This window comes from Lineus longissimus, chromosome 3, assembly GCF_910592395.1.
Source record: "Lineus longissimus chromosome 3, tnLinLong1.2, whole genome shotgun sequence".
Classification (NCBI taxonomy): Eukaryota; Metazoa; Nemertea; class Pilidiophora; order Heteronemertea; family Lineidae; genus Lineus; species Lineus longissimus.
This window is the reverse complement of record NC_088310.1, coordinates 994,793-1,018,770: the sequence shown is the minus strand read 5'-3', so window position 1 is coordinate 1,018,770 and position 23,978 is coordinate 994,793. Positions and strand designations below refer to the sequence as shown.

At 44.2% G+C, this 23,978-nt stretch overlaps 2 protein-coding genes across 2 annotated transcripts; both read right to left on the bottom strand.

Moving 5' to 3' along the window:
* Positions 1-5,607: 5,607 nt before the first annotated feature.
* LOC135485206 (exportin-5-like) lies at positions 5,608-17,206 on the bottom strand. The gene is made up of 26 exons (XM_064767022.1): positions 17,036-17,206; positions 16,209-16,330; positions 15,928-16,000; positions 15,570-15,707; positions 15,128-15,310; positions 14,691-14,909; positions 14,264-14,340; positions 13,011-13,110; positions 12,537-12,746; positions 12,228-12,321; positions 11,902-12,024; positions 11,412-11,581; positions 11,222-11,317; positions 10,937-11,068; positions 10,493-10,692; positions 10,199-10,298; positions 10,002-10,067; positions 9,730-9,842; positions 9,392-9,592; positions 8,943-9,177; positions 8,506-8,552; positions 7,966-8,200; positions 7,482-7,727; positions 6,917-6,985; positions 6,694-6,792; positions 5,608-6,587 (listed from the first exon to the last, which is right to left on the bottom strand). Exons 1-26 carry the CDS (start codon positions 17,150-17,152, stop codon positions 6,441-6,443), a joined length of 3,612 nt encoding a protein of 1,203 aa, XP_064623092.1. The 5' UTR covers positions 17,153-17,206; the 3' UTR covers positions 5,608-6,440.
* A 1,134-nt stretch (positions 17,207-18,340) lies between these two features.
* Positions 18,341-23,884, bottom strand: LOC135484415 (uncharacterized). The gene has a single exon (XM_064765839.1). The coding sequence runs from the start codon at positions 23,882-23,884 to the stop codon at positions 18,341-18,343; it is 5,544 nt and encodes a 1,847-aa protein (XP_064621909.1).
* Positions 23,885-23,978: the final 94 nt, after the last annotated feature.

Here is a 23,978-nt window from a genome sequence, read left to right as displayed (position 1 = left end):
GCAGTATTCAGTATGATTACACAGCCTCATTAGCAGCCATGATTAAACAGGATGCAGGGTACAAGTTATAACATTGTGTCCAACATGAACATCAGACCTTTGAACACTGATAAAGCACAAAGCCTGGTTGCTGGTACAATGGACGTCATCAGCAGTTGGCAATGTCCTCACAATGTTTGCACTGGCCGAGAAGAGGTATGCCTTGCTGTGCCATCTGCAGGGATTTATCAAATGCCTGATACCCTACTGTCACGACTGTAATGGTATTGGTATGCCATGCCTTTCTTTTTGTTTTTTTTGTGATGTATCTCTTTTAGAAAAGGGCAAGGACATGATGGAGGGGTGGAGTCGAGAGCAAGAGAGAGATTGACCATACTATCATATGTTTGGTAAATTTTGAGATCGTCAGACAATTTGCTCCAAGTCCAATGACCATGTATCTCCAGCATCTAGCTAACTTACGCATCAGTCACTGCTAATACGGCTGCTGTATAAAAAATGAGGGTCATGATGCCATCTCACGGGCAAGGGCCATGGCTATAACAATAGGCCTGGGCCTTTTGCCAGATACGCCAGTACCACCTTGACCATGGGTCGGGCTAACAAACCATCTTTACAATAGGTTTTCAAGGTTAAAGACGCCAGATAATGCCTCTCAGTTTCAAGCAATCTTTTACCATGAATATCTATGGCATTTGGTAAAGATGGTTTGTTTGCCCATGGAGGTATTACCTCCATGGTTTGCCAGACTCTGGGTGGTACTTCCGTATCTGGCAAAGCCAAAGGGTCAATGTAAATTTAAACCTAGATATATGCATGGCCAGAAGAAAACAACAAAAACGTTTCCCATTCTGAAAAAAGAAATATCAATAATCAATTCAAAATCAAATAACGTCATTGAATTTGTAAACAGTATCGCCAAGTCTTATCAAGTGTCTTCCTTTAGTGAAGTGTTATTAGATAAAGGAGATCTAGCAGATCTAATACAACATCATGACATTGCAGTGATGAGAGAATAATAATACAATAATACAAAACCTGTACATCAGTCATCACTGTACATAGCACAGCCACATCTCAAAAAGCAAGACAAAATAACTTGCCTCATGTTAATTCTGTCAATTCGGTGCCAGATAAAAGTTAAGCAAGCGTGTACGTCACGTCAAATTGTAACTGGGTGTAAACGGGACTATGGCTTTAATCACCCGCCAATCGAAAGCTAAATATTGTCTCTGAATAGACGAAAATGTCGAATGACTAATTCCTTTTTTGGCTCACTGTCACTGATTTGACGCCATTTTGACAAGGCAAATGCATTGTGGGAAAGTTGTCTCATTAACCCATTGAAGCTATTTTATCTTCTTAATTACGCATATTAAATACCACTTTCTGACATGAATAATTTTAAAAAAATATGACGTGATAATATAACTTACAACATCTATCAAAACTATCTTCAATCTTTTTCTCATAATGGTTGTTTCGCCTCCTGACCTTTTCGCCCCAGTCGTTTCGCTCCCTTGGATTTTTCATGGGATTGAGAAAGTACCCCGGGAAAGTACAAGTGGCAAAGTAGATGTGCTTTCCTGGGCAAGTCTATCTTCTCTTAGAGTCATACCATGAGTGAGATCTGGGAATTATTTTGGTGTCGAGACATGCAGCCTAACAGCAACTTCGGGGACCAGAGATAGGCCTGGATGAATTTCCTAGCACAGTTGTAGAGAGTCGCACAACCCTAAAAGCAGCAACCCAATGAAGAGAAGCTGGAAGTCAAGTCGGGACGTGACCAGTGCATTCAAAACTCTGGCACACGTGGCCCCGTCCAGATGCCTACGTATCTTTGAAAGTCTGTGGAGCAGCCAGGACTGATTCGGCCTGGCTGTGACTGTCTCATGTCTCTCACCATGTTGACAATTTGGCAGAGCAGCAAAGACTGATTTGGCCTGGCTGTGGCCGTCTCACCTCTCTCGCCTTGTCAACACGGTCGAGCAGCCAGGACTGATTCGGCCTGTGACTGTCTCATCTCGCTCACCATGTTGACAACTTAGCAAAGCAGCTAACCAGACTGGGTGTGACTGTCTCATCTCTTTCACCATATTGTCAACACGATGGAGCAGCCAGGACTGATTCGGCCTGGCTGTGACTGTCTCATCACTCTCACCATGTTGCCGACAATTTAGAAGAGCAGCCAAGACTGATATGGCCTGGCTGTGACTGTCTCAACTCTCTCACCATGTTGTCCACACGGTGGAGCAGCCAAGACTGTAGTGGCCTGGCTGTGACTGTCCCAACTCTCTCACCATGTTGTCCACACGGTGGAGCAGCCAGGACTGAGTTGGCCTGGCTGTGACTGTCTCAACTCTCTCACCATGTTGTCCACACGGTGGAGCAGCCAGGACTGAGTTGGCCTGGCTGTGACTGTCTCAACTCTCTCACCATGTTGTCCACACGGTGGAGCAGCCAGGACTGTCGATGTGGCCTGGCTGTGGCCGTTTCACCTCTCTCGCCTTGTCAACACGGAGGAGCAGCCAGGACTGATTTGGCCTGGCTGTGACTGCCTCATCTCTCTCATCATGTTGACAATTTGGAAGAGCAGCAAAGACTGATATGGCTTGGCTGTGACAGTCTCAAGTCTCTCACCATGTTGTCAACACGGTGGAGCAGCCAGGACTGATTAGGCCTGGCTGTGACTGCCTCATCTCTCTCATCATGTTGACAATTTGGAAGAGCAGCAAAGACTGATATGGCCTGGCTGTGACCGTCTCATCTCTCTCACCATGTTGTCAAGACGGTGGAAAAGCCAGGACTGATGTGGCCTGGCTGTGACTGTCTCATCTCTCTCACCATGTTGACAATTTGGAAGAGCAGCAAAGACTGATATGGCCTGGCTGTGACCGTCTCATCTCTTTCACCATGTTGTCAACACGGTGGAGCAGCCAGGACTGTGTTGGCCTGGCTGTGACTGTCTCAACTCTCTCACCATGTTGACAATTTGGAAGAGCAGCCAGGACTGATGTGGCCTGGCTGCGACTGTCTCATCTCTCTCACCATGTTGTCAACACGGTGGAGCAGCCAGGACTGATGTGGCCTGGCTGTGACCGTCTCATCTCTCTCACCATGTTGTCAACACGGTGGAGCAGCCAAGACTGATATGGCCTGGCTGTGACCGTCTCAACTCTCTCACCATGTTGTCAACACGGTGGAGCAGCCAGGACTGATTCGGCCTGGCTGTGACTGCCTCATCTCTCTCATCATGTTAGACCTGATCCTTCCTATTGGCCTGGTCACATTATAGGTCTAGGTTCATTTTTCAAAATATAAACGGAAGTGATCTTGGCTATCTCGTTCATTGGTCTGCTTTGAGATGGATTATCAGTTGTGGATCTGCTCGTGCTGTCCTTGGCTCTGGGTGTAACAGCATTTGTTATCTCGCCAGGTCTGGTTGTGACATCATATGCTGTATTATTAAAAGTTCCGATGATTCTAAATTGTTTTATCAGCATTTTCATGAGACATCAGTGTCAGAATTTGACTATGGGGTCGTGTAAATATACTGCATGTGAGAGAATATCTAGCATTCTGACATAGGGATACGGGTCCAGTACCTCTAGACAGTGCAAAAGTTATATGATGAACTGACACCGAAAGGTAGAAAACCCCCAAAGAACAAACTGAAACTTCCGCCCCGATCGAAACGACTTCGATTTGGAGCGAAACTGGGGCGAAAAGTTCAGGGAGCGAAACGACTGGCTACCAGCCCTAGGTCATTCACTTCCTTCATGTCCTTGCTGTTGGAGGTTTCACATGTAAATGTACACAAATTACTTTTGTGTGCACATTTCCATATGTTTCCCAATAAAAACTGCAAAAATGCCTTATTTGTCCACTTTTGAGGAATTCGCAAAAGCTGCCGAGAGATTGTATCTAGAAGACCCAATGAAGGTCAGGACAGCTTTTTTATTTCCCAGACAGTGAGACACGAGCAGAAATACATCGAGTTTTTATTAAGTGAATGAATTTTGGCATTTCCACCTGATCACCATCACACTTCACAGTGTCTGTCCACGTCACAGTCATAACAATGACACGGACATTTGGCGCAGACAGTGGACGATAGTCGACACCGCCACAAGCGCAGCACAGTCAGTTATCCTGCTTCTGGTTCTGGCTTTTGGAGAATAAAGCTGCTTTGCCATTCCAGGAAGACTGGACTGATCCACTCTGCTGTGCCTGTGGAGTTGATACCTTGCATCTCGGGAGTCGAGCGATGGCCATGGTCCATGGCCACGGGAATATCACTGATGTCCTGTGAACTTTAACTTGGTGCGAGGCGAGTCTCCAAGTCCAATGCAAAGCCATTGGTATTAGTCTTGCATCCATTGTAACATCACTCGCCATAGTATGTTTGAATAACTTTTTTGGCTGATAATTTTTATTCTTTCCATTTCAGTGTCGTTTTGTGACCAAGTATAGGCACACTGATGGAAAATTATTTGTGAAAATGACGGATGATTCAGTTGTAAGTGAAGTTCATGACTTCTGGGCTCCAGAAAAGTCCACTTTTAATTGCAACACTGACCTGTCAGATTGCTTGTTCGCTAAGACGAATAGAATGAAAAGAAACGCCTTCATGTACATTCCCCAAGGCTTTGATATTTCACTGTTGTAAATCTTTGGCTCTATTTTATTTTTGTTTTTCAGTGCCTACAATACACCACTGAACATGCTCAAGATGTCAAGAAGTTAGAAAAATTCACCAGCCAGTTAATGAGACATATGACATCCAAGGAAGGAAAATGATGCGATGGACAGGAGAAGTCAATTATTGTTTGAAGAGACTTCTATTTTATGAGCGTTGGATGATAGATTAAAAACTCTGTGTTCAGGTGACCATTGGGATCAGGTGCAAATATATCATGAGGCGTCAACTCGAGGATATCAAAATAGACACCACTCTAGGACAGAAAAGTGATAGAATGAGAGAGTTCAGTGTCAACACTGGCTGACTTTTACATTCAGTTGCCATTGGTTATGGGTGAAAGATAATGAAGAATCTTTGTGCAATTCCCCAATCTAAAATCATGCAAGAGTAATGATTTTTTGTTTCTTTCTTTGTGGGAGGAATTGTTCGCATAAAACAGTAGAACTAATTTCATTTGATTTAAGGTTTATCTGTAAAATGTTGTCTGAAAACTGATCAGACAGCATATTTTTGGGTTTGGAAACAGACAATAAATACATTTTTATCAATACACAGCAGTTGTTGCCAATTTGATCTTGTTGCCATGGTGTGGAATGGAAACTGGATCAGTCATTCTTTTAAGTTTGATTGACCAGGTTATTTGCAGTTCAGCTGTAATCAGATGTGCCAGATGTGGAATAGATGAGTGTGTGCCAAAGTTGCATGTTCTGCAGTGAATTGAGACCATGGTAGTTTCAGGAAAGCGTGGCGTGAACAGGTTGGATGACTGGTATTCGAAGGGAAGGATATGCGGGAATTGTTACTGAATGAACAGAGTTTGCTTGGTGGCAAGATGGCGGGAGCAGTGAGCAAGAGGCTATTGGTGGATGCCCACATGACTGAGAAAATAACTGGAACAACATAAGTAGTGCCAGATAATTGTTTTTTTTTCTCAATTTTCTGACCATTTTCTTGCAAAACAGGATTACTTCATAAACATCTCGTACATAATCTCAACAACAAAAGATTTAACATCAGAAATGCATTCTTACACTAACAACAAGACAAAGCAACCATGAACATTGTTTCCAAAATGCTTCGAAAAAGACAACACTGGTGATAAGAAAATGGCAAGTGTAGGTGGATTTTCAATTAATTCAACGATTACCATGAAAATACACACATACAACAACCCTATCATGCCTATGGATGCTTTCCACCTCGATCGCTGCCATGGATATCTCGTGCACAGAGATGCACAATAACTCACTGCACTGGGAGGAAGTATTATTGAACCTTCCACCCTGCAAACTGAGCGTGTGACAGACCGAAATAAGGCTGGTGAAATCAGTCTATAAGTATACAATGGTGACATGACCAGAACACAGAACCAGCACTCTGGTGGCCTTGGTTTAACCCTTCAGGTGAGTACCTCTGAGCCAGAACATCAGAACAATAACGGTACAAAACAACATAACAGAACAACATAACAGAATCTGTGTACACCACTGGCACACTAGGTGTGCCTCTTGGCAACACTAGGTGTGCCATTTGGCAACACTAGGTGTGCCTCTTGGCAACACAACTGTATCAGTATTAACAGTCAATCCAGCCCAAGCAGTCTCGATACTCGGTTCTTCAAATTGCATAGTTGAAAGGTTATTAATTCAATGTTGACACTTATATTTGAGCTGCCGAAATGCTTTGGTCTATTTGTCATAAATGCGATTGTGACATCTTATGAATCAACTGTGGTCCTTCAATCATCAGTGTTAAAGAATGCACAGAGTCCGAGTTTAGAGTCTACTTGCTCATCCAGGCTGACTGTCTTCAGTTTGGTCTTTCTGAACAACGGTGGCAGGGCGGTGTAGGTGGCCTCCTTCTTGAAACGCTGACCAACGTTTTCCTGAAAGAGATGGAAAAATTGGGTGTGAAGCCAAATGCCAGTGAAATCAACGAGATAAAATACAAATTTTCTCGGAACAGTGATGAGGTAAATTCAAAATACCTACCGATATAACACCTGTGATCAACTTCTTAAAAGCATCTTTCTTCTTTTTCTCGTTCACCTTCTTGGCAGGATTGGTCGACAAGTGGGTCTCATCAAACTTCTGTAAAAAGAAAAAAGACAATTACCAGTTGATTACATTGATTTCTGTTGTAGAGTTTTGTAGTATAGTCATAAAAAGAAAATCAAACATAAGAAGAAGAAGCCACAGAATAGTTTGAACAAACCTTTACAGCCTCAGGAGTGCAGCTCGGGATCATGTACATGATGTTCAACAGCTCAGGATACTCCGGCCGCTGGAAATGTAAGACAAGGCAATTACGAACTCAGGCAGAGTTCCCCACTGAAAAATACCGAGAAAATACTTGGAGCATCTATTAGGCGAAGCTCTGCAGTGGACAAACTGTATTACGTCTTGTTCCTTGAGACAGCATCCTCAAAGGAAAAGGAGCAGTGACTACAAACCTAGAGAAGATACACCGACTCAAAGGCTTTCTCTTGGACCTTACTGGAATGATCTGGTGAGAGTGGTAGACAGAAGTGGAGAGGAATTGTTACTGACCAGTGCTGCAGTCAGATTGGAAAGGGAGGAATTGTTACTGACCAGTGCTGCAGTCAGACTGGAAAGGGAGGAATTGTTACTGACCAGTGCTGCAGTCAGACTGGAAAGGGAGGAATTGTTACTGACCAGTGCTGCAGTCAGACTGGAAAGGGAGGAATTGTTACTGACCAGTGCTGCAGTCAGACTGGAAAGGGATTAGTAAAAAACATATTCAGCTTATACGCACTTACCAGCACTTCATAAGCATTGAGAGCGAGTGTCATGAGGGAACTCCTATTGCCGTCATGCTGGCCATGCATCTCAAAACCCAACATGATGCTCTGGAAAAGATGCAGCGAGACTGTCTCCACCATGTTCTTGTCCGCTATCAGCTGCTTCATGATTGGCCAGCACATCCATATGGCGCGTTGGGATACCCAGGTGTCATTCCATGACATGGCGTTGTAGGCAGTCAGCACGATCGACTGGCAGGTGTTCTGAAAGAGGAAGAACACTGTCAGTCCTGAATATCCCTGTGAGATTTGAAGAAACAGATACCCTGTGCAGAAAATGGATTACATGTATGTTCAGTGACAGAGTCACAGTGAGAAACACCATGCAGCTGAAATCAGTCTTCAACAGCCACCTGTCTTTGATAGCGTTGCATCACTGATTGTTCAACTAAATCATTTCATAAACTTTTCCAATTGCAAAGAACCTCTGAACATTACTGACCTCTGATCTGAGAGCAAGTGTTCCCAGTTCACTCACAACCACTTCCCTCTGTACGGTGCCAGGATTTTCATCTTCAACCATCATGCTGTCATCAGCTGCTTGATCTGAACGGGCCGACTCGGGCTTTTCAAAGAGCAAAATCACCAGAAACTCCATGTACTCTCTGGTGACTTGACGGCAGAGTTGGTCATCGATGCATTCCTGGGAGGCCTTGTTCTCATCTGCATCCTCATCACTATCAAGGATTAAACATGATTTAGTATTAGAATATAGCACTGTAATGTCTGGAAAAGACACAAAGAAGAGAGACAAACTTGACCACAGATCTGACTGAGCGACTCCTCAGGGCTCATTGATAGATTCAGCCCTGTCTTGGTCATCAGCTGGCCCAAAGCTGTGGAAGCTACTACTGCACTACCATTTAGTACAAGCTGCAACTCCACTTCTTCAATCAGTGAACACTGGACAGTTCACACGGTCAATACATTTCCAGGATTGTCTTTTCTACTGACAGTGCTGTTTCATTCAAAGGATACTCACCAAGTTTCAGCACGCAGGTTTATTTTCTGCCATTGCTGACTGAGTTTCTGGAAAGAAAATGGAATCATGGGAGCCAATTGGACAAAGAATAACAACACAGGAAAGCTGACTATATTGTGTTTTTTTAAGCAAGAGATTTAAGTCAATGGTATGGGAAGAACTCAGAGGGCAAAACGAATGGTCTATCACAGAATAGGCCCACCTTCAAATCTTCGAAACACCACAAATCATGCCCTTTATCTAGCCAAAGCAATATTCTTATTCTCTTTAATCTCTGAATGAAGACTTGAAACCGCATCCCTGTGCCACAGAAGCAATGCCAGGGTAGGCCAATGATCTTAGATAGGGAATAAATAAGTCTATAGTGTCAAACAACAATTGGCACATATGGCATTGAACTCAGATGCCAGCAATCATAGAAGACACCTCCTTTTTACCTCCAACATAAATGGAGCCATCCTGTTGACTATCGGCAGGACAACTGTTTCATACGCTTGCTTCGGGCAGTACTGGACGAATGGTTTTAAGAACACACGGATTATTGGTTTGAGCTTGTGATCAGGCACGATTTCAATGTTTTGGAATGTTGTCTCCAGCAGAAGTTTGGTCAACAGACCACTCGTGTAGAATTCGTATCCTAGGTATTGGGCAGCATTGCCTAGAACATGGTACCTGGAAATGATTGATCAAGTTAAAACCAGGAGGCTGAGGACAAACACAAAGGATTGATTGAGGCTGTGGGATTTCACTTGACCACCACAGCTGCAGCAGACAGTTCAATTTCATTATTAAACTTCACAGACCAACGCCAATTCCACACGATACAATACACACAGAACAATAGTTGCTGATGAAATGATTGTTGGCCTTCTTGCATGTAACTTACGAATTTTCCGCCAACAGACCGATGAAGTTTTGCATCCGTTCCAGTGGTTGTTTTGAGTTGCATGAGTTTGTGTTGTCTGTGACATGGCTAGGCTCGATACCAAGCACCTGTAGTTTCTCTCTTTCCATCAAGTCGTATGCTTGGCTGAATTCAGGATGTCTATGCGCCAAGTTCTCTGGCAGCCAAATGTCATTTAAGATCCTGAAAATGAAGCGACAAGGTAAGTGTCAATCGTGATAGATGTATTGGTTTTTTGGTTGCACTGGTAAAACTGATGTGACATGAGCTACCAAATAGGGCTGAATGCTCATCCCTGTTGAAAGTGTAACAGTACTTACTTGAGAAGTGGGAAAAGATTGGCAAACATTTTCCCAATCTGGTGTGTGGCTGGATTCCTCGGGACTTCCATACCATCACTGATCTTCATGAAGAAGCCACCACTTCTCATTTCCTGTAAAGATATTGTCACAAGGATTTATATACAAGTCTCTTTCTGTATGACTGCCACATTCACCTATCCTCCAACTTCTCAACTCAGCTAAAGCCTTTGTATCTTTATTGCTAATTCTTCTTTTGGTGATAAACAAAACTGGTAGAGTATCAGGCTTACCTCTGGATCAGTGGGCCATCTTGTTCTGTTGATGACAGCATGGATGAAACTCACACAGTACTGCAGCTGGAACAGAGAAGTATATCTACCGTGAGACACAGACAGCACATTCTTGGTTAACAAAGAGAAAGAACAAAGGGTAGAATGTCTCTCTTGTGCACAGATCTTGAATAATGTAACCTGATGAAACTACCTACCTTAGCTCTGTTGATGCCACAGGTGTCTGCTGAGCTTGGTTCAACTGGGGCCTGGTCCACTCCGATGAAGCTCATAAACCTGGCTGGTGTTTGGAACACACTGCAATTGAATGCATGTAGATATGATTATTTGTCACACCATCATCAAAGTTAACACGACACAACTTGGAATGATGTTGGTCAAATATATGGATCATTCACACCTGCGCTTAGTAACAGAGGATTCAGCATGTTCCCACCAGAACATCAATATCAAGTCTTCCCATTGAGTTATGGCCCCAGTACAAAACTCACTCTTGTATTTCCTTGGACAGCCATATATCCTTGCTCGGCTTGAGAACCTCTGCAAGGAATGCGGACTGCTTCTCATAGTTCTTGAACTCATTGCTGATGATGATGGCCGACTCAGTCAGGGTGATCTTCTCAAGTGAAGACAGGAGATCTTCCTTGTTAATGATGTCCTGGATGTGCTGGTACATGCGCTCAAAACTTGGCTGTAAAGGAAACCAGGTTCAAAATTGAGAGAACGGGCAAGACTTGATGCAAGCAGCCATGGGAGCAATGGTTATAATGTAGATCCGGCAAGGGCCATAACTTTTGGCAAGATGAATGTTAGAGTTCAAAAGGAATGCAACCAGACAGTAGGGAAACCTTCCTTATCTTACACTTGAACAACTTGGAGCAGGAATCACAACTTAACGTAGACAGAAAGGAATAGCACAATGATTTCAAGCTTACCATGATCAGTTTTGGGTAGGTCTTGCAAAGTTTCACCAATCCCGAGCAAGCATGCCGTCTCACGTTTTGAACAGCTCTTGTTCTGTTGGATTTGGTCTGTCCTTCGACATTGAACACCACAGTGGAAAATATCTGTAAAAGAATCAATGTTTCAAACATTTGGCGATTACAGAGACACATGCGTCAGACTTCACTCTTGAGCTATTTAAGATTTAGGCCTACATTTAGAAACAACATTATGACCATTTTTATCAGAGTAATTTGAACTACAGGTGGGCTACATACCTTTCCCAGCACTTCATCCACTAGCTGAGGCGCATGAGCAAGATATTCAAACAGGGCTGATATGCACGACAACTGGAGGGAGAGGATCAGGGGGTCCTACAAGAAAAACAAGACAGTGCAAGTTATTTTGATCAAACCAAAATATTTCAGTAAAATTGGAGAGTGTGTTTATATTGTTCATAATGCTCACCTTTGTCTCATAGTAGAGTACAGCGCGGAGCCACTTGACACCTTCCTGGGTGCCAGGCTGCGGTTCTGGTGACTGTGAACATCTTGACATGACAGCTTCAAGAAAGCTGGTCATGGCGTCCCATTCGATGTACGATGGAGAACTCAAGTTACAGTGGTCTGTCTCTGTCCCTGGAAATGAGAATATTTTTGTAACCATACCCTTTAATGTTTACTTATCCACTTTTTAAAATCTACTTTTTTGACTTGTGCTTGTCCAATATGAGTACGTACATTATCATGACACAAGTCACACAGATGCTGTAAGGGGTATGAAGAGACAGTCCTTGATTCTGAAGGGGAACTCAGCAATGGCTTGGGTGGAATCCAACCCAAGATGTGTCGCTTATTAGGCCTCTGCATCTCATTTTGACAAGAAGACTGACAAAGCCCAAACTGGCACATGAAAGGTCAAGGTGAAAGATACGGTGAGGTATTTTAGAATGACCCACCTTCTCCAATGACAAGCGGGGCCTTAAGGAGAGCATCAAGTCGCTGAGTGGCCATCTTGAATGCAATACACGGCGTCTGAATCGTAGTCGTTCTGATGGTATTCATCACATCTGCTCGGTATCCTGAAATCAAAAGAAGTGATGGTTGACAGATAAGATCGTTTGGCGATGTGGAAGCTGCATGATGCCACATTTTCTCTTCCGCATAGTTTAACTTGACCAAGTGGAGAATCTATTAGTCCAGGGTCAAGCTTGCTTCAATACTCTCCTACACTCAGGAAGTAATTGTTGGAACTTAAATTCAAACTACAGATATTGATACTCACTTGAGAAGAATGTATTGAATTCTCGATCGTTGTTATCAAAATCGAGCAAGGCGTATCCACAGCTCAGACTGTTGGTCAAGGAAGGATACCCAACCTGAAAATAGTGGAAAAATAGGAATGAAGTTTACCGAAAAGACACCACAAAGCTCATCACACTTACAAAGGCAGAAGTCAACTGGCTCAAAAGTAGCTATAGTAGTGAAATACTAGGCAGGACATCTCGCCCTACTGCCTATGTGGTAAAGACCCAAAGATGAAACAAAAACTAAAGGCCACAAAAGATGTCACAGTAATCATTGTATGACCAACCTTTGCTAAAGATGTCAGCCCGGTCTCCATGACTTTCACGATATACTCCTTGAACAAAGGGTCCTTCGAGATGTGCTCATGGCGCAGGAAGGCACACCAGAGTGGCTGCGTCATGCTGCCCAGCATCTGACTTGGATGCTCAGTCAGTGCCAAGATTGCCTGCAGATATTTCAAGAAGTTTGGCGGTTGGTGGACATCTGCCTCTGAGCCCTGAAATGTTGATAGGATGAATTAAATATCATCCATAATTAGGCAATTGCGTGTAAATCTATGAACACAGATACGTACCACAGAGGACTCTTTGGTTAACAAGATACCCTCTCTTTCAAGAATTTTGATTTCAACCTTGAATTGGTCAGATCTATTGCATTCATTTATGACACCTCCATAATAGGGATAGCACTTGTCAGTCCAGTGTGAAAGCTGAGCAGAATGCAACTGGTATACGATCGTTTTCAATAACATGTGTCTTACCCAAAGAGCACAGAGTTGGTTTCCAATGGCGACCAGGATATTGCATAGTTTCTTCAAGAAAAGGTAATGGTACTCATTGACGGCTGCAGCTGTGGCCACTCTGAAGTTATGGAATGATGGAAAGGTCAGATATGTGGAAATACTTCAAAGAAGATGGTTATATACACCCAAATGGTCACCAGATATCAGTATGATAATGAAATCAGGTTAGAGGGATACCTACAAGTGCACTTCCAAATCGTCAACAAAACCATTAGATTATATCACTTTGTGTAACTAATACAAACAGATAACTGTTAAAATGAAGCTTCAACACATGTCTCTGATATGAATAGCGAATGGCCAGCTCATATTGAAATATCAAGTGGTCTGAAATGGTCATGATGTAGAAGTTGAAGAAAGCAAGCAACCAGGATAAAAACTCTGCAACAACATTGCAAGCACATGAAAAGCCTAAGTTAAACACCTTCCCAATAAGAGGACAGTCAACCTCCTGACACCATATGGCCCCTCCCTCAGCAGAGGAGGTCCTTATCATGCAGTGATGGTTTAAAAGGATTCACTTTTTCAAGAAGTAAGTGTTCAAATGCCTTACCATGATTAAGCACATCTCAAGTCGATACCAGCCAGCCTTGTCTATCAATGCCACCACAGGTGAGTAAGCACACATCATGTGGTGTGGTGTGGCGGCAGGGTGGTTAAGACCAATAAAAGCCTAGGTTGACTGCCTTGTCATTTAGAGGGCAGTCAACCTAGTTCATCAACTGACGTGGTATGGGCCTTCCCATAGAGTAGGTCCATATCACGCAGTGATAGCACACAACAAAAGCCTAGGCAGGCTATTCTCCGAGAGAGGGTAGCCAATCTAGTTCATCAACAACACCATATGGACCTTCCCTAAGTAGAGTAGGCCTATATTATGCAGTGATGGTAGGTTAATATTCTATAATGATGAAATCAATAAGGTTTGAAACTAAATATATATCAAAACCCTAGGATGAATGACTTCCCAATAATATAAGTCACCCTTGTTTACCAACTGAGAGGATGTGAACATTCCCAGAGCAGGTGATAGTTGGTTCCTTTCATTTGGATTTTGCCACAACTTAAAGCATATGAAAAGCTAAGAATGGCAGCCTGTCCAACACGTGGGAAGCCAACTGACACGATAAAATGATGGACATTCTCCTAGCAGAGTTGGCCCACATCGAATTTGATTAAGTGCTAAAGAAATGAGCAAGATCATTACTAACACAGCTGCACTAAGAATCGTGTTCATGGCATCTTGAGAGAAGAGAAGGAGGAGTGGTTTCCGTTCCACAACTGTGCCCTGCAATTCGAAATAGGAGAACATAGAATAATGAGGTAAGTGCTGATCAAATGAGTGGTACAAGGGAGGGGGGGGGGGATATGAAGTCCTCATTCCTATCCTTTAGACGTTGACACATTAGAAGTAAAGAAGTGGCTTACATGTACACTTGTAGCAGAAGGCTAAACTGAAATTCCTCAACTGTCCTTGATCAGGAGAGAATGTAAACAGTGCCGAAAAGGTATTCCATTGCCAGTCAATGACTGAGCTCTGGAGGTTCCCTGTTTCTCTACATTTGGTAACACCATTTTGCAGAGAAACAGGACACATTGTTACCACTTGGGCATGTTTGTTATGTCAACAGTACCCACCTTCCTACTGACAATAAGCAGCAGACACTCTGCAGCATACATCTGCAGATGTTCATCACTAAGTAAGGTGCACAGCATCTGAAGCAGACGGCCGTTGTTTTCAAAGATATGCGACATGGAAACCCAATCCACATATCCAGTGAATGTCCACAGAACGGCTTGGGCGACCTTGACACACGCTAATGCTTCTCGTTGTTTATCAGCATCATCTGATTTTTTCTGAAAGAGGAACGTTTCACTTAGATTTTCAGATTTCAAAAGCCCCTTTTTGTGTCACAGAACCTATTTTCTATCATTTTGAGGAAATATTTCATTAACAACAATAGTTTATTGGGTCAACGTCATACATTTTATCACTTTGGACAGAAGTTTTTATTTCAGAATCTTAGATACATGAAGTTTTTTCACGAGATGGTGACGTTTTGCTGAAATCTTACCTGTGTAACATAGAGAGCCACATTTTTATCAAGAGTGTTCATGAAGAAAGTGAACAAGTTGAGCATCTGACTGGTTAGACCTGCGAGTAGTTCCCTCCTTCGCTTCTGTGGGACGGTCGAGAATGCTACCACATCTTCAACGAGTCGCAGGAACACAAACAACACGAGTTCAGTTTGTGTTGGCTGAAGGGTAGATATGAATGTTAGTGACAGAATCACGAAGTTCACAATATTGTCAATTTCAGAAGATCTTCTACATATCAAGAAGATTTGGTAAAGACTGTCGATGTTGACATGGATGCCCAGCTTTAAAGAAAATCTTTTCAATTACAGTGTAAATTCAAAAGAAGAAGATTTCTACTAATTACAACCTTAACCTCCAGCTCAGTTTTGATTGGACAATTATATAGTAACAAAATTCGTCTGAGAGATGTTCACCTACACCTCTCTGGCACAATGCCTCCAGCTCAGCCAACATCTCCGGCCATTGCTGCGGCCACTCCTGTTTGATCATCTCGACAATGATACGAGACAGGCCATCCTTGATGTACTGAGGCTCTTCCAACAAATCACTTGTTCGCTGAAAGTGAAAAACACACAAGAATGACAATGAATACATGCTTGAGCATATTTAGCATTAGCAGCATCAAGCAGTAAGTAGGGTAAAATGTCTCGCTCAAGGACACCAAGATGAAACAGCGGTAACACAATTCTAAAGAGGTGACGTCCCAAAATGAGTAGCGCCACATTACAAGAATTAGTCAGGAGAAGGCCATGAAGAGCTAATTCCTAACACTTACAAATGCCATTAGATGCATGGCATTGTCCTTTATGAAGACTTTATCATCGGTGCTGAATTTTGTCCAACGGTACCTGCAAGAGAAAATAGCAAATTTTGATTGGTTGATATGAACCAAGATGAACCTCAGTCAGAAAATAGCAAATTTTGATTGGCTGATATGAACCAAAATGAACCTCAGTCTTGAGAACGGAGTTTGTTGATGAAGCATAACAGGTGAAAAAACACGCAAATTGATAACAGAGCAAGAAGAGGAATCTTCTGAGATGCAAACTTTCTCACTTGATGCAGCTCTCCAGGACTTGGAGGCCAAAACGCCTCACAGGACCAGGCTGAGAGTCTTGTGCCAACTGCAAGGCAACTGCGGGGCACAGAGGAGAGTTGTCCTTGAAATCTTCCATCAACTGAAATGATATTGGCAGATGTTATGGTTGACTTCTTTAAAACAACCATTTACCCATTTGGTGAACTTGTCACCCACTACTGTGAGTGAGGGCTTATCATAAACGGCGAGATGCGGAATCGCGAGATGCCAACCTCGGTGAGAGTACCATGCGGCTGCATAGTATTGTCTTCGGCCCTACTATCATTGAATGGAGAAGTGGACAGCAGCATTAGAAATGGTGATTGATTTTCATTGTCCAGGGAAGTTGAAATCTTGTGGCAGAAAATAATAATTACTCATCCGGCGATTTCTCATCCCGCAGTTTATAATAAGCCGCGAGTGAGTGACCCTGAAAGTGCAAACGCGGGTTTTATAGTCATAGCCGATATATTTAGTGAAGTGAACCGAGAGACGGGAGTAGGATCAATTTTGTTATGTCATCTCTATCATGTCTATAGATCCATGCACTTGATTGGGAACAACGTTTATGTCACGTTACAGTATTCGATGTAAAAATGCATGGTGACGTGACGACGGCCAACACTACGTTATGTTAACGTTGTTCCCAATCAAGTGCATGAATCTGTAGACGGTGATGGCTCTATTGTCAGACTGTTAACATATTAAGAAATAATCAACATGAATGACACAGAGACTAGGAGTTGGTGAACCTGACGATAATCGATCACGTCGTCCGAAAATAGAAATGTAAACAATGACTTACACGAAATGCCTCCATACGCTCTTGCTGGCTACAGCTCGGACTCATGGTTACTTCTACAGCAAGAGCAAGCTTAGCTGCCAATGCAGATACTTGCTCGTCCATATTATTGCCTTCCATGTCTAGGAAATGTCGGAAAGTGTTGAGCAAAACTGAAATAAGCACCGGGGCGCAATAACCTATCGAGCAATCAGTACACTAAGATTTCAGTGATGGCCGTAATGTATAGTAAATAGTTGCAAGTATTTGGCATTATTTCGTGATATAATAAATACGTTGTAAACATAATGCTCAAAATTGATTCATGAAAAGGGTAATAGGGCAATATCAAGCAAACAGTAATGGAAAAAAGTGTAATTCCATTAACTGAATATTGTTTTAGATACTATACATTTTAGGCCTTCTTTTCCGAAAACCACTAGAACAATGTATGTGAAAAACAAACACGTTAGTGAGTCGCGAAGTGTTCGGCCTATTGCGGGTTTATCATATATAGTCCACGTGGTCCAGAGTATAGTCCATGCAAGACATGCAGAGAGATGTTACAACGACGATATACTTATGCTAACTAACTTTATTCATCACAGGCTTTACAGGTAGAAAAGTCCGAAAAGGGGAAGTAAACACGATTGGTTAAGAAAGTACCGGAAGGAGTCAATCCAAATATGGCCTGACAGGAGGCGGAGCTTATATGCTCAGTAATTAAGTGTATGATGGAAGGTGCGTCGGCACATCCTCCCCAGGGCAGGAAAATGTGTCTGGCATTGAAACCAAAATGACTTGTACGCTATCAAAGGGACCAATCCCTTGTAAAAACAAGCTGTCAAGGTAGCCACCTTTACGTTAAAGTCCTAGAGTAAACAATCATAAACTAGAAAGATTACACCGTATTTATGCCAAGATCAATTAACTTGACTTCTAAAGTGTCCTGTATTCAAACCGGATCTCTAAATTGCTCTGTGGAGATTGCGAAAACTCCAAAGTATATATGAGACTTGCAGACTTGTACTAATTCGAAGTACAATGTATATGTAGTCAAATTTCTAAAGTCCTATTTCAATCAGCTAAAGGCACAGAATATAGTGTGCATGAGACAGTTCGAATGACAATAATGAGTTTGTAGTATGATCTACTATAGAGTCCTATATAACGCACTAATATGAATTCTTGTGACGCGTTCACACGGCTATTCATTACATTGTTATTACATGTATATTGTCCTATGGATCAGTTTTCTCGTTGTGCCACACCCTAAATAACATGTCCTGAACTGCCACTTCGTCACTCGTACTAAATAACACGTATCATTTAATCGTCTTTGCCATTAAGTACGTTTGCCCATTGCATTATCTTATTTCTGGCGTTCTTGCTAGCATTGCGTGTTGGTGGCCTGTTGTTTACAGGTGCCTGTTGCGTTGTGTTTTGCTGGGCTTCATTGTGTTTCTCGTGAACCTGGGCAGCGATCGGCGCAGTTTCAGCGGCAGTGACTTCAAGAGGATAAAGGCGCGCTATTGGGCGGTTAGTCACTCCCGATGATGTTTTATTTTGTGCGGCACGTGCGATACCATCTTGACCATAGATCAGGCGTTCAATTTTAGCGATCTTCCAATTGACCCTTTTGGTTTCATCACTGTGGACTAGGACGATTTCACCAACTTTTACGCGGGTTTCGCGATGGCCGCGCTTCGATCGAATATGTCTCTCCCTTAACGAAGGGATATATTCCGATGACCACTGTTGCCAAAAGTGATCAATCAGTACCGCCAGTCGTTTAGCGCGTTTGTTAAGACTATCTCCAAAGTTCGGATCAGCAAGTTCATCCAAGTCGGTAGCTTCGTACGGAAGTCCTGTTATCTGTCTCCCGTGGAGAAGGTGTGCTGGCGTCAGAGGGGCAGTGATGTCCATGTCACCAATGTACGTGAGGGGTCGGTCATTTAGTATGCCTTCTACTTGGGTGACAAGGGTTGTCAGTTCATCCAGTGTTACTCGCGCTCTTCTTAGAGTTTTAATGATGGCCATCTTCGTCATTCCAATCATGCGCTCAAAGAACCCTCCCCACCACGGCGCGCGTTTGGGGTTGAAGGTCCAAGTGCAGCGTTGGTCGGCCATGTGGGCCTGGATGTCCGGTGATTGCATTAGCTGCTTAATCTCATTGGCGGCGGCGATGAAAGTTGTGCCATTGTCAGAAATCATTTGTGAAGGAGTGGAGCGGCGGGCACAGAATCGTCGAAAGGCATTCAGAAAGGTCTGTGACGTCATATCGGGAACAACTTCAAGGTGCACCGCTCTTGTTATGGCACAGGTGAATAGGGCAAGGTAGAATTTTGCCTCGGGACCACCCTCCTTGGGTCTGACATTTAGTGCACCGGTAAAGTCGCAACCGGAAACAGTGAAAGGGGGTGCTTGCTGGATGCGGCTGGCCTGAAGGGGCGGAGTTTCTGGTTTGCTATAGGGCTTTCCAATAATCAGCTTGCAGGTGACGCATCGTCGGAGTTGTGAGTTGACGGCTTCCCGGATTCTCGGAATCCAAAATCGCTGGCGGAGCCATGCCACGGTAGATCGCATTCCCGAGTGTAATTGGGCGGCATGGGCCCTGCCTATGAGAAGGTCGGTGAATGGATGCTTCCGTGGTACCAGATACGGGAACTTGGTGTCGAGGTTGATTCTGGCATTGTTGAGTCGGCCATCTAGTCGAATCAGGCCTGACTCATCGAGGTATAGGCGAAGTTGATTGACAAGTGTTTTGCTGCGACCAGCTAGGGGTCCTGTGGCGGTCTTTCCTTTGAGGATTTCTATCTCATTGTGATAGCAGTCCGTTTGTATGGCTTTAATCCACAGTGTCTCAGCGGCAGAAGTTTCCTGTGCAGTGGCTTGGATCAGGGTCTTGAGATTGGTCTTATCCTTTGTTATCCAGACTTTTGCGATTTTCTGGACAAGTGCGGTGATTCTGAGAAGCTTGCGGTACGAACTGAAACGTGTGACGTCAATGACCTTGGCGATACCCGGGTGTTGCAGCGGTGTTGTAGCGGGGTGATGGGTCTGGTCTCTGACATCTGGGGCGTGGTCGCTAGTGTCGTCTCGTACCTGGTCTGGTACGTCATCAGTAGTGGCGGCTTGCTGTAAGAGTACATTATGAAGAAGTTTTGTTGGCGTGGGTGGGTACATCCCGGTACTCAACCAGCTGGGGCCTGTCCACCACAGTGGGGAGTCGCGCAGTTCCTGTGCAGTGATGCCTCGAGTTAGGAGGTCAGCGGGGTTATCTTTTGATTGCACATAGCGAAATTCACCTGGGAATTTCCTCAGCTCATTCACACGATTCTGAACAAACACAGGAAGTTTCTTATCGCTTGTAATCCAATGTAGGACGATCTGAGAATCGATCCAAATGACTTGTTTTTTGATTGGAATTAACCCTTGGAGTGCTTCTAGCGTATACTTGGCTAGTCTGTAGCCGGTGAGTGCTGCAATTAATTCCATGCGAGGAATGGTAGTGGCTTTTAGCGGTTTGACTCTGGTTTTGGCTATGAGGAGAGATGCCTGGGTTCCACTCTTTAGGTAGATGGCGCATCCGTAGGCTGCTGGGGATGCATCGCTAAATGCATGTAGTTCACAATTTTGCGGGTCAATGTTGTCCAATATTTTCCGAGGGACAGTGATGTTCATGGCTTCTTCCAATTCGATGGTGATTTTGCGCCACCTTTCAGACAGTTCTGTTGTAAGGGGTTCGTGCCAGTGTAGTCCGTGTTGCCATAGTTCTTGCAGGAAGGCCTTGGCTTTAATGTGCATGGGGGCAATATATCCGAGTGGGTCGAAAATGCTAGAGCTGTGACTTATGACTGCGCGTTTGGTCAGAAGAATATCTGGGGATGGAGCAGCTTTCTTTGCATATGATAGTTGGTCACTACCGGTGTCCCATTTCATGCCTAGGACACTGACCGTCGTCTTTGTTTCGTTGATGTCATCAGCCTGAGCTTGGTCGCGTACTGTAGCACCATTTGAGGTCCATGCGCGGAGTTTGAAGCCACAGTCACTCATTATGGCGTTTGCGGTGTTGTAATATTCCATGGCGGTGTCTGTAGTGGCGACACCTGTCACCACGTTGTCGACGTATATGTTGTTCTTGACGTCTGCTGCGATACGGGATGAGGTTGCGGCGTCAAGGTGGGTGTGCAGTACGGCTTGCAGAATGAACGGCGATGACACTGTTCCAAATAAGACCGCTTCAAACTGGTACGTGTGGAAATCACTCTCGGGGTCACTGGGATCACTGAGCCATAAAAATTTCGTAAAGCATCTGTCTTCTTCGTTGAGCCTGATATTGAGAAACGCTTTCTCAATATCACTCGAAAGGCCTATGGGGTGCATTCTAAAACGGAGAAGTATGGCGTTGAGCTCGTTGAGGCAGTTTGGACCGGGGTCCAGGCAATCATTCAGGCTTGGGTGATCATTTGACTTCTTGCAGGACGCGTCATATACTACCCGGATTGGGGTGCTGGCAGATGAATCTTTAAGAACCGCATGGTGGGGCAAGTAGTGGCCAATGTTGATGTTGTCGTTTGCTACTCTGCCGATGAAATGTCGTTGGAGTTGAGTGGTAATAATATCTTGGTACTTACTCAGGAGGTCAGGCGATAATTTCCGTACCATCGATCTTGTCCTTGCTTTGGCGACGTGGTAGTTCGTGGGTAAAATTGGGTGGTTGTCCAACCATGGTAGTCTGGCTACGTATTTTCCGTTGTCGTCTCGTTCAAGGCAGGTGTCGCGGTAATTGAGTAGAAAGTCACTTTCTTTTTCTTCAGTGTCGTCTTTAATCCCTATAGTTTCCAAGTCCCAGTAAGATTGTGCTATTTTGTCTTCAAGGGTGTGGCTTGCTAGGACGTTTAGAACGGTCGTCAGGAGTGCGGGCGTGTATTCATCGCGTTGACCTTCGATATTGGCGGGAGTCGGGCCTGATAGGAGATATCCGAATTTCGATGAGACCGCTACTGGTCCGAGGGTGTTTTCTGCGGGACGGACGATTTTGTCTCCAACTATTGACCAATAGTAGTCCGCACCAATCAGGATGTCAATTTCCATAAAGTCCCCGGAGCTGGTTTCCGCAAACTTGAGGTTCTTCAGATGTGGTAAGGCGAAGATTGCTTGGGGGCAGGTGCTAATCGGTGCTGAAATCTTCGGGACGATGAGCATTTTCATGGGAACGTTTTCTACTCGAGAAGCGGTTTCGATTTGGACGATGACGTTATCCAACGCACGTACGGCTTTGGCGTTGGCCCCAAAGGGTGCTATTTTTATCATCTCTCGAGATTGCGGTTTGAGTTCGAGATTGCTGGCGCATTTTGCGGTGATGAAGGAGCGCTGGCTCCCTTCATCTAGAATGATGTTGACCTTAGTTGAGCGGGTCGGAGATTTTGCGGTTGCGACGGCGGATTTCAGAATTGCGGGACCCAACATAAGGGGTTTGGTGTTAACCAACTTCTGGTGAACAGTTGTGGCGGTTTTAGCTTGTTCCCGTTCATTGTAGGGCTTTGCGGTTGAACTAGGGTTTGAGGATCTATTTGAGGCCTGTCGGGATGAATCGCACAGTGCGGTATGATGGCGTCGCCTACATTTGTGGCATTTGGTGGTTGAATTGCAAAACTTTGCCCGATGGTTGCCAAGGCAGTTAAAACACAAATCGGCCCTTTTTACGATTTCCCATCTGCGCTTTGGATCAGTAACACTTTTACAATGGACGCTGGGATGATTATCAGTAGAACAAAATACACATTTCGCGCGTTTTTTCTCACTCATACTAGTATTCCTGGTGGCGTTAACACTAAATGCGGCAGTGGGTGTGGCATATCCAATGTTTGAATCATTACACAGATCCAGAATGGCGTCTCCTTGAATTGAAATGTCAATTTCTCTCTTGATCGCTTCGCGGACTTCTTGTAGTTGCCAGTCTCTCGCTCCATGGTCACGGGTGATGAGTTGTCTCAGTCGGCGTGGAAGTTTCTCCATGATGAGGGGCACTAGTAGGTCGCCGTAGGAACTCTCCTCCATTCCTATAGCGCGTAGGCCACGGATGTGACTTTCAAGTTGATCATAAAAGCTCTTCACGTTGTCAATTTCATCGCTTGGTTTGGGAAGGTCCCAGAGGGCTTTCATGAGGGCTGCTTTTAGTTTGTGGTTCTGTCCATATCGTTCTCTCAAAAGTTCAATCGCACTCGCATAGTTAGCGTCGGTTAGTTGCAATCCTGCGATTGCCAAAGACGCTTCCCCCTGTAGCTGGGCGCGTAAATATTGGAATTTCTGTACGTTTCCGAGTGCGTTGTTATTATGGATGGCTGCCGTAAATCCGTCGAAAAATGTCGTCCACTCTAAGATGTTACCGGAGAAGGTGGAAAGTTGGAGTTTAGGAAGATGAACGTTTTTTGTTACCGGTACCGTTGGCGTTGTGCTCGTGTTTGTGGGAGCTGGAGTCCGGGCTAGAGTCGCGGGTTTGGGCTGCTTAGGGCTCGCTAACCTGTCGTAGATTTTCTTCAGAATGATGTGTTTCTCTTCCACGTTTGACGTATAGTCCTCGGCTTCCGTCACCGCGTGGTCTACGGTGTCGGTTGGGGTGGCCTTGATGATATCTTTATCAAGAGCCACAATCTCTGCCAGTTTTGTAGGGACCAGTGCAAGTTTCGCAAATACTTGATCCAGTTTCGTGACGTCTAGTGTTGTGTCTACTGCTGCTTCGGCGTTAAGTTCCTTCACCACGTCCTCCATCTTGTTGATGAGTCTGGTCATCGTCGCTCGTTTCGAGCCTCTCTCGTGAACCATGCGTTTAAGCTTGTCTGCTGCTACTTCCTCTGGTGTTGGTGCCATATTTAAGCGTGATATCGAGTAAAACGTGAGGATAGATAGACCGAGTTCGTATTGAGAAAATCCTGGTCACATGCACCAAATGTTCGGCCTATTG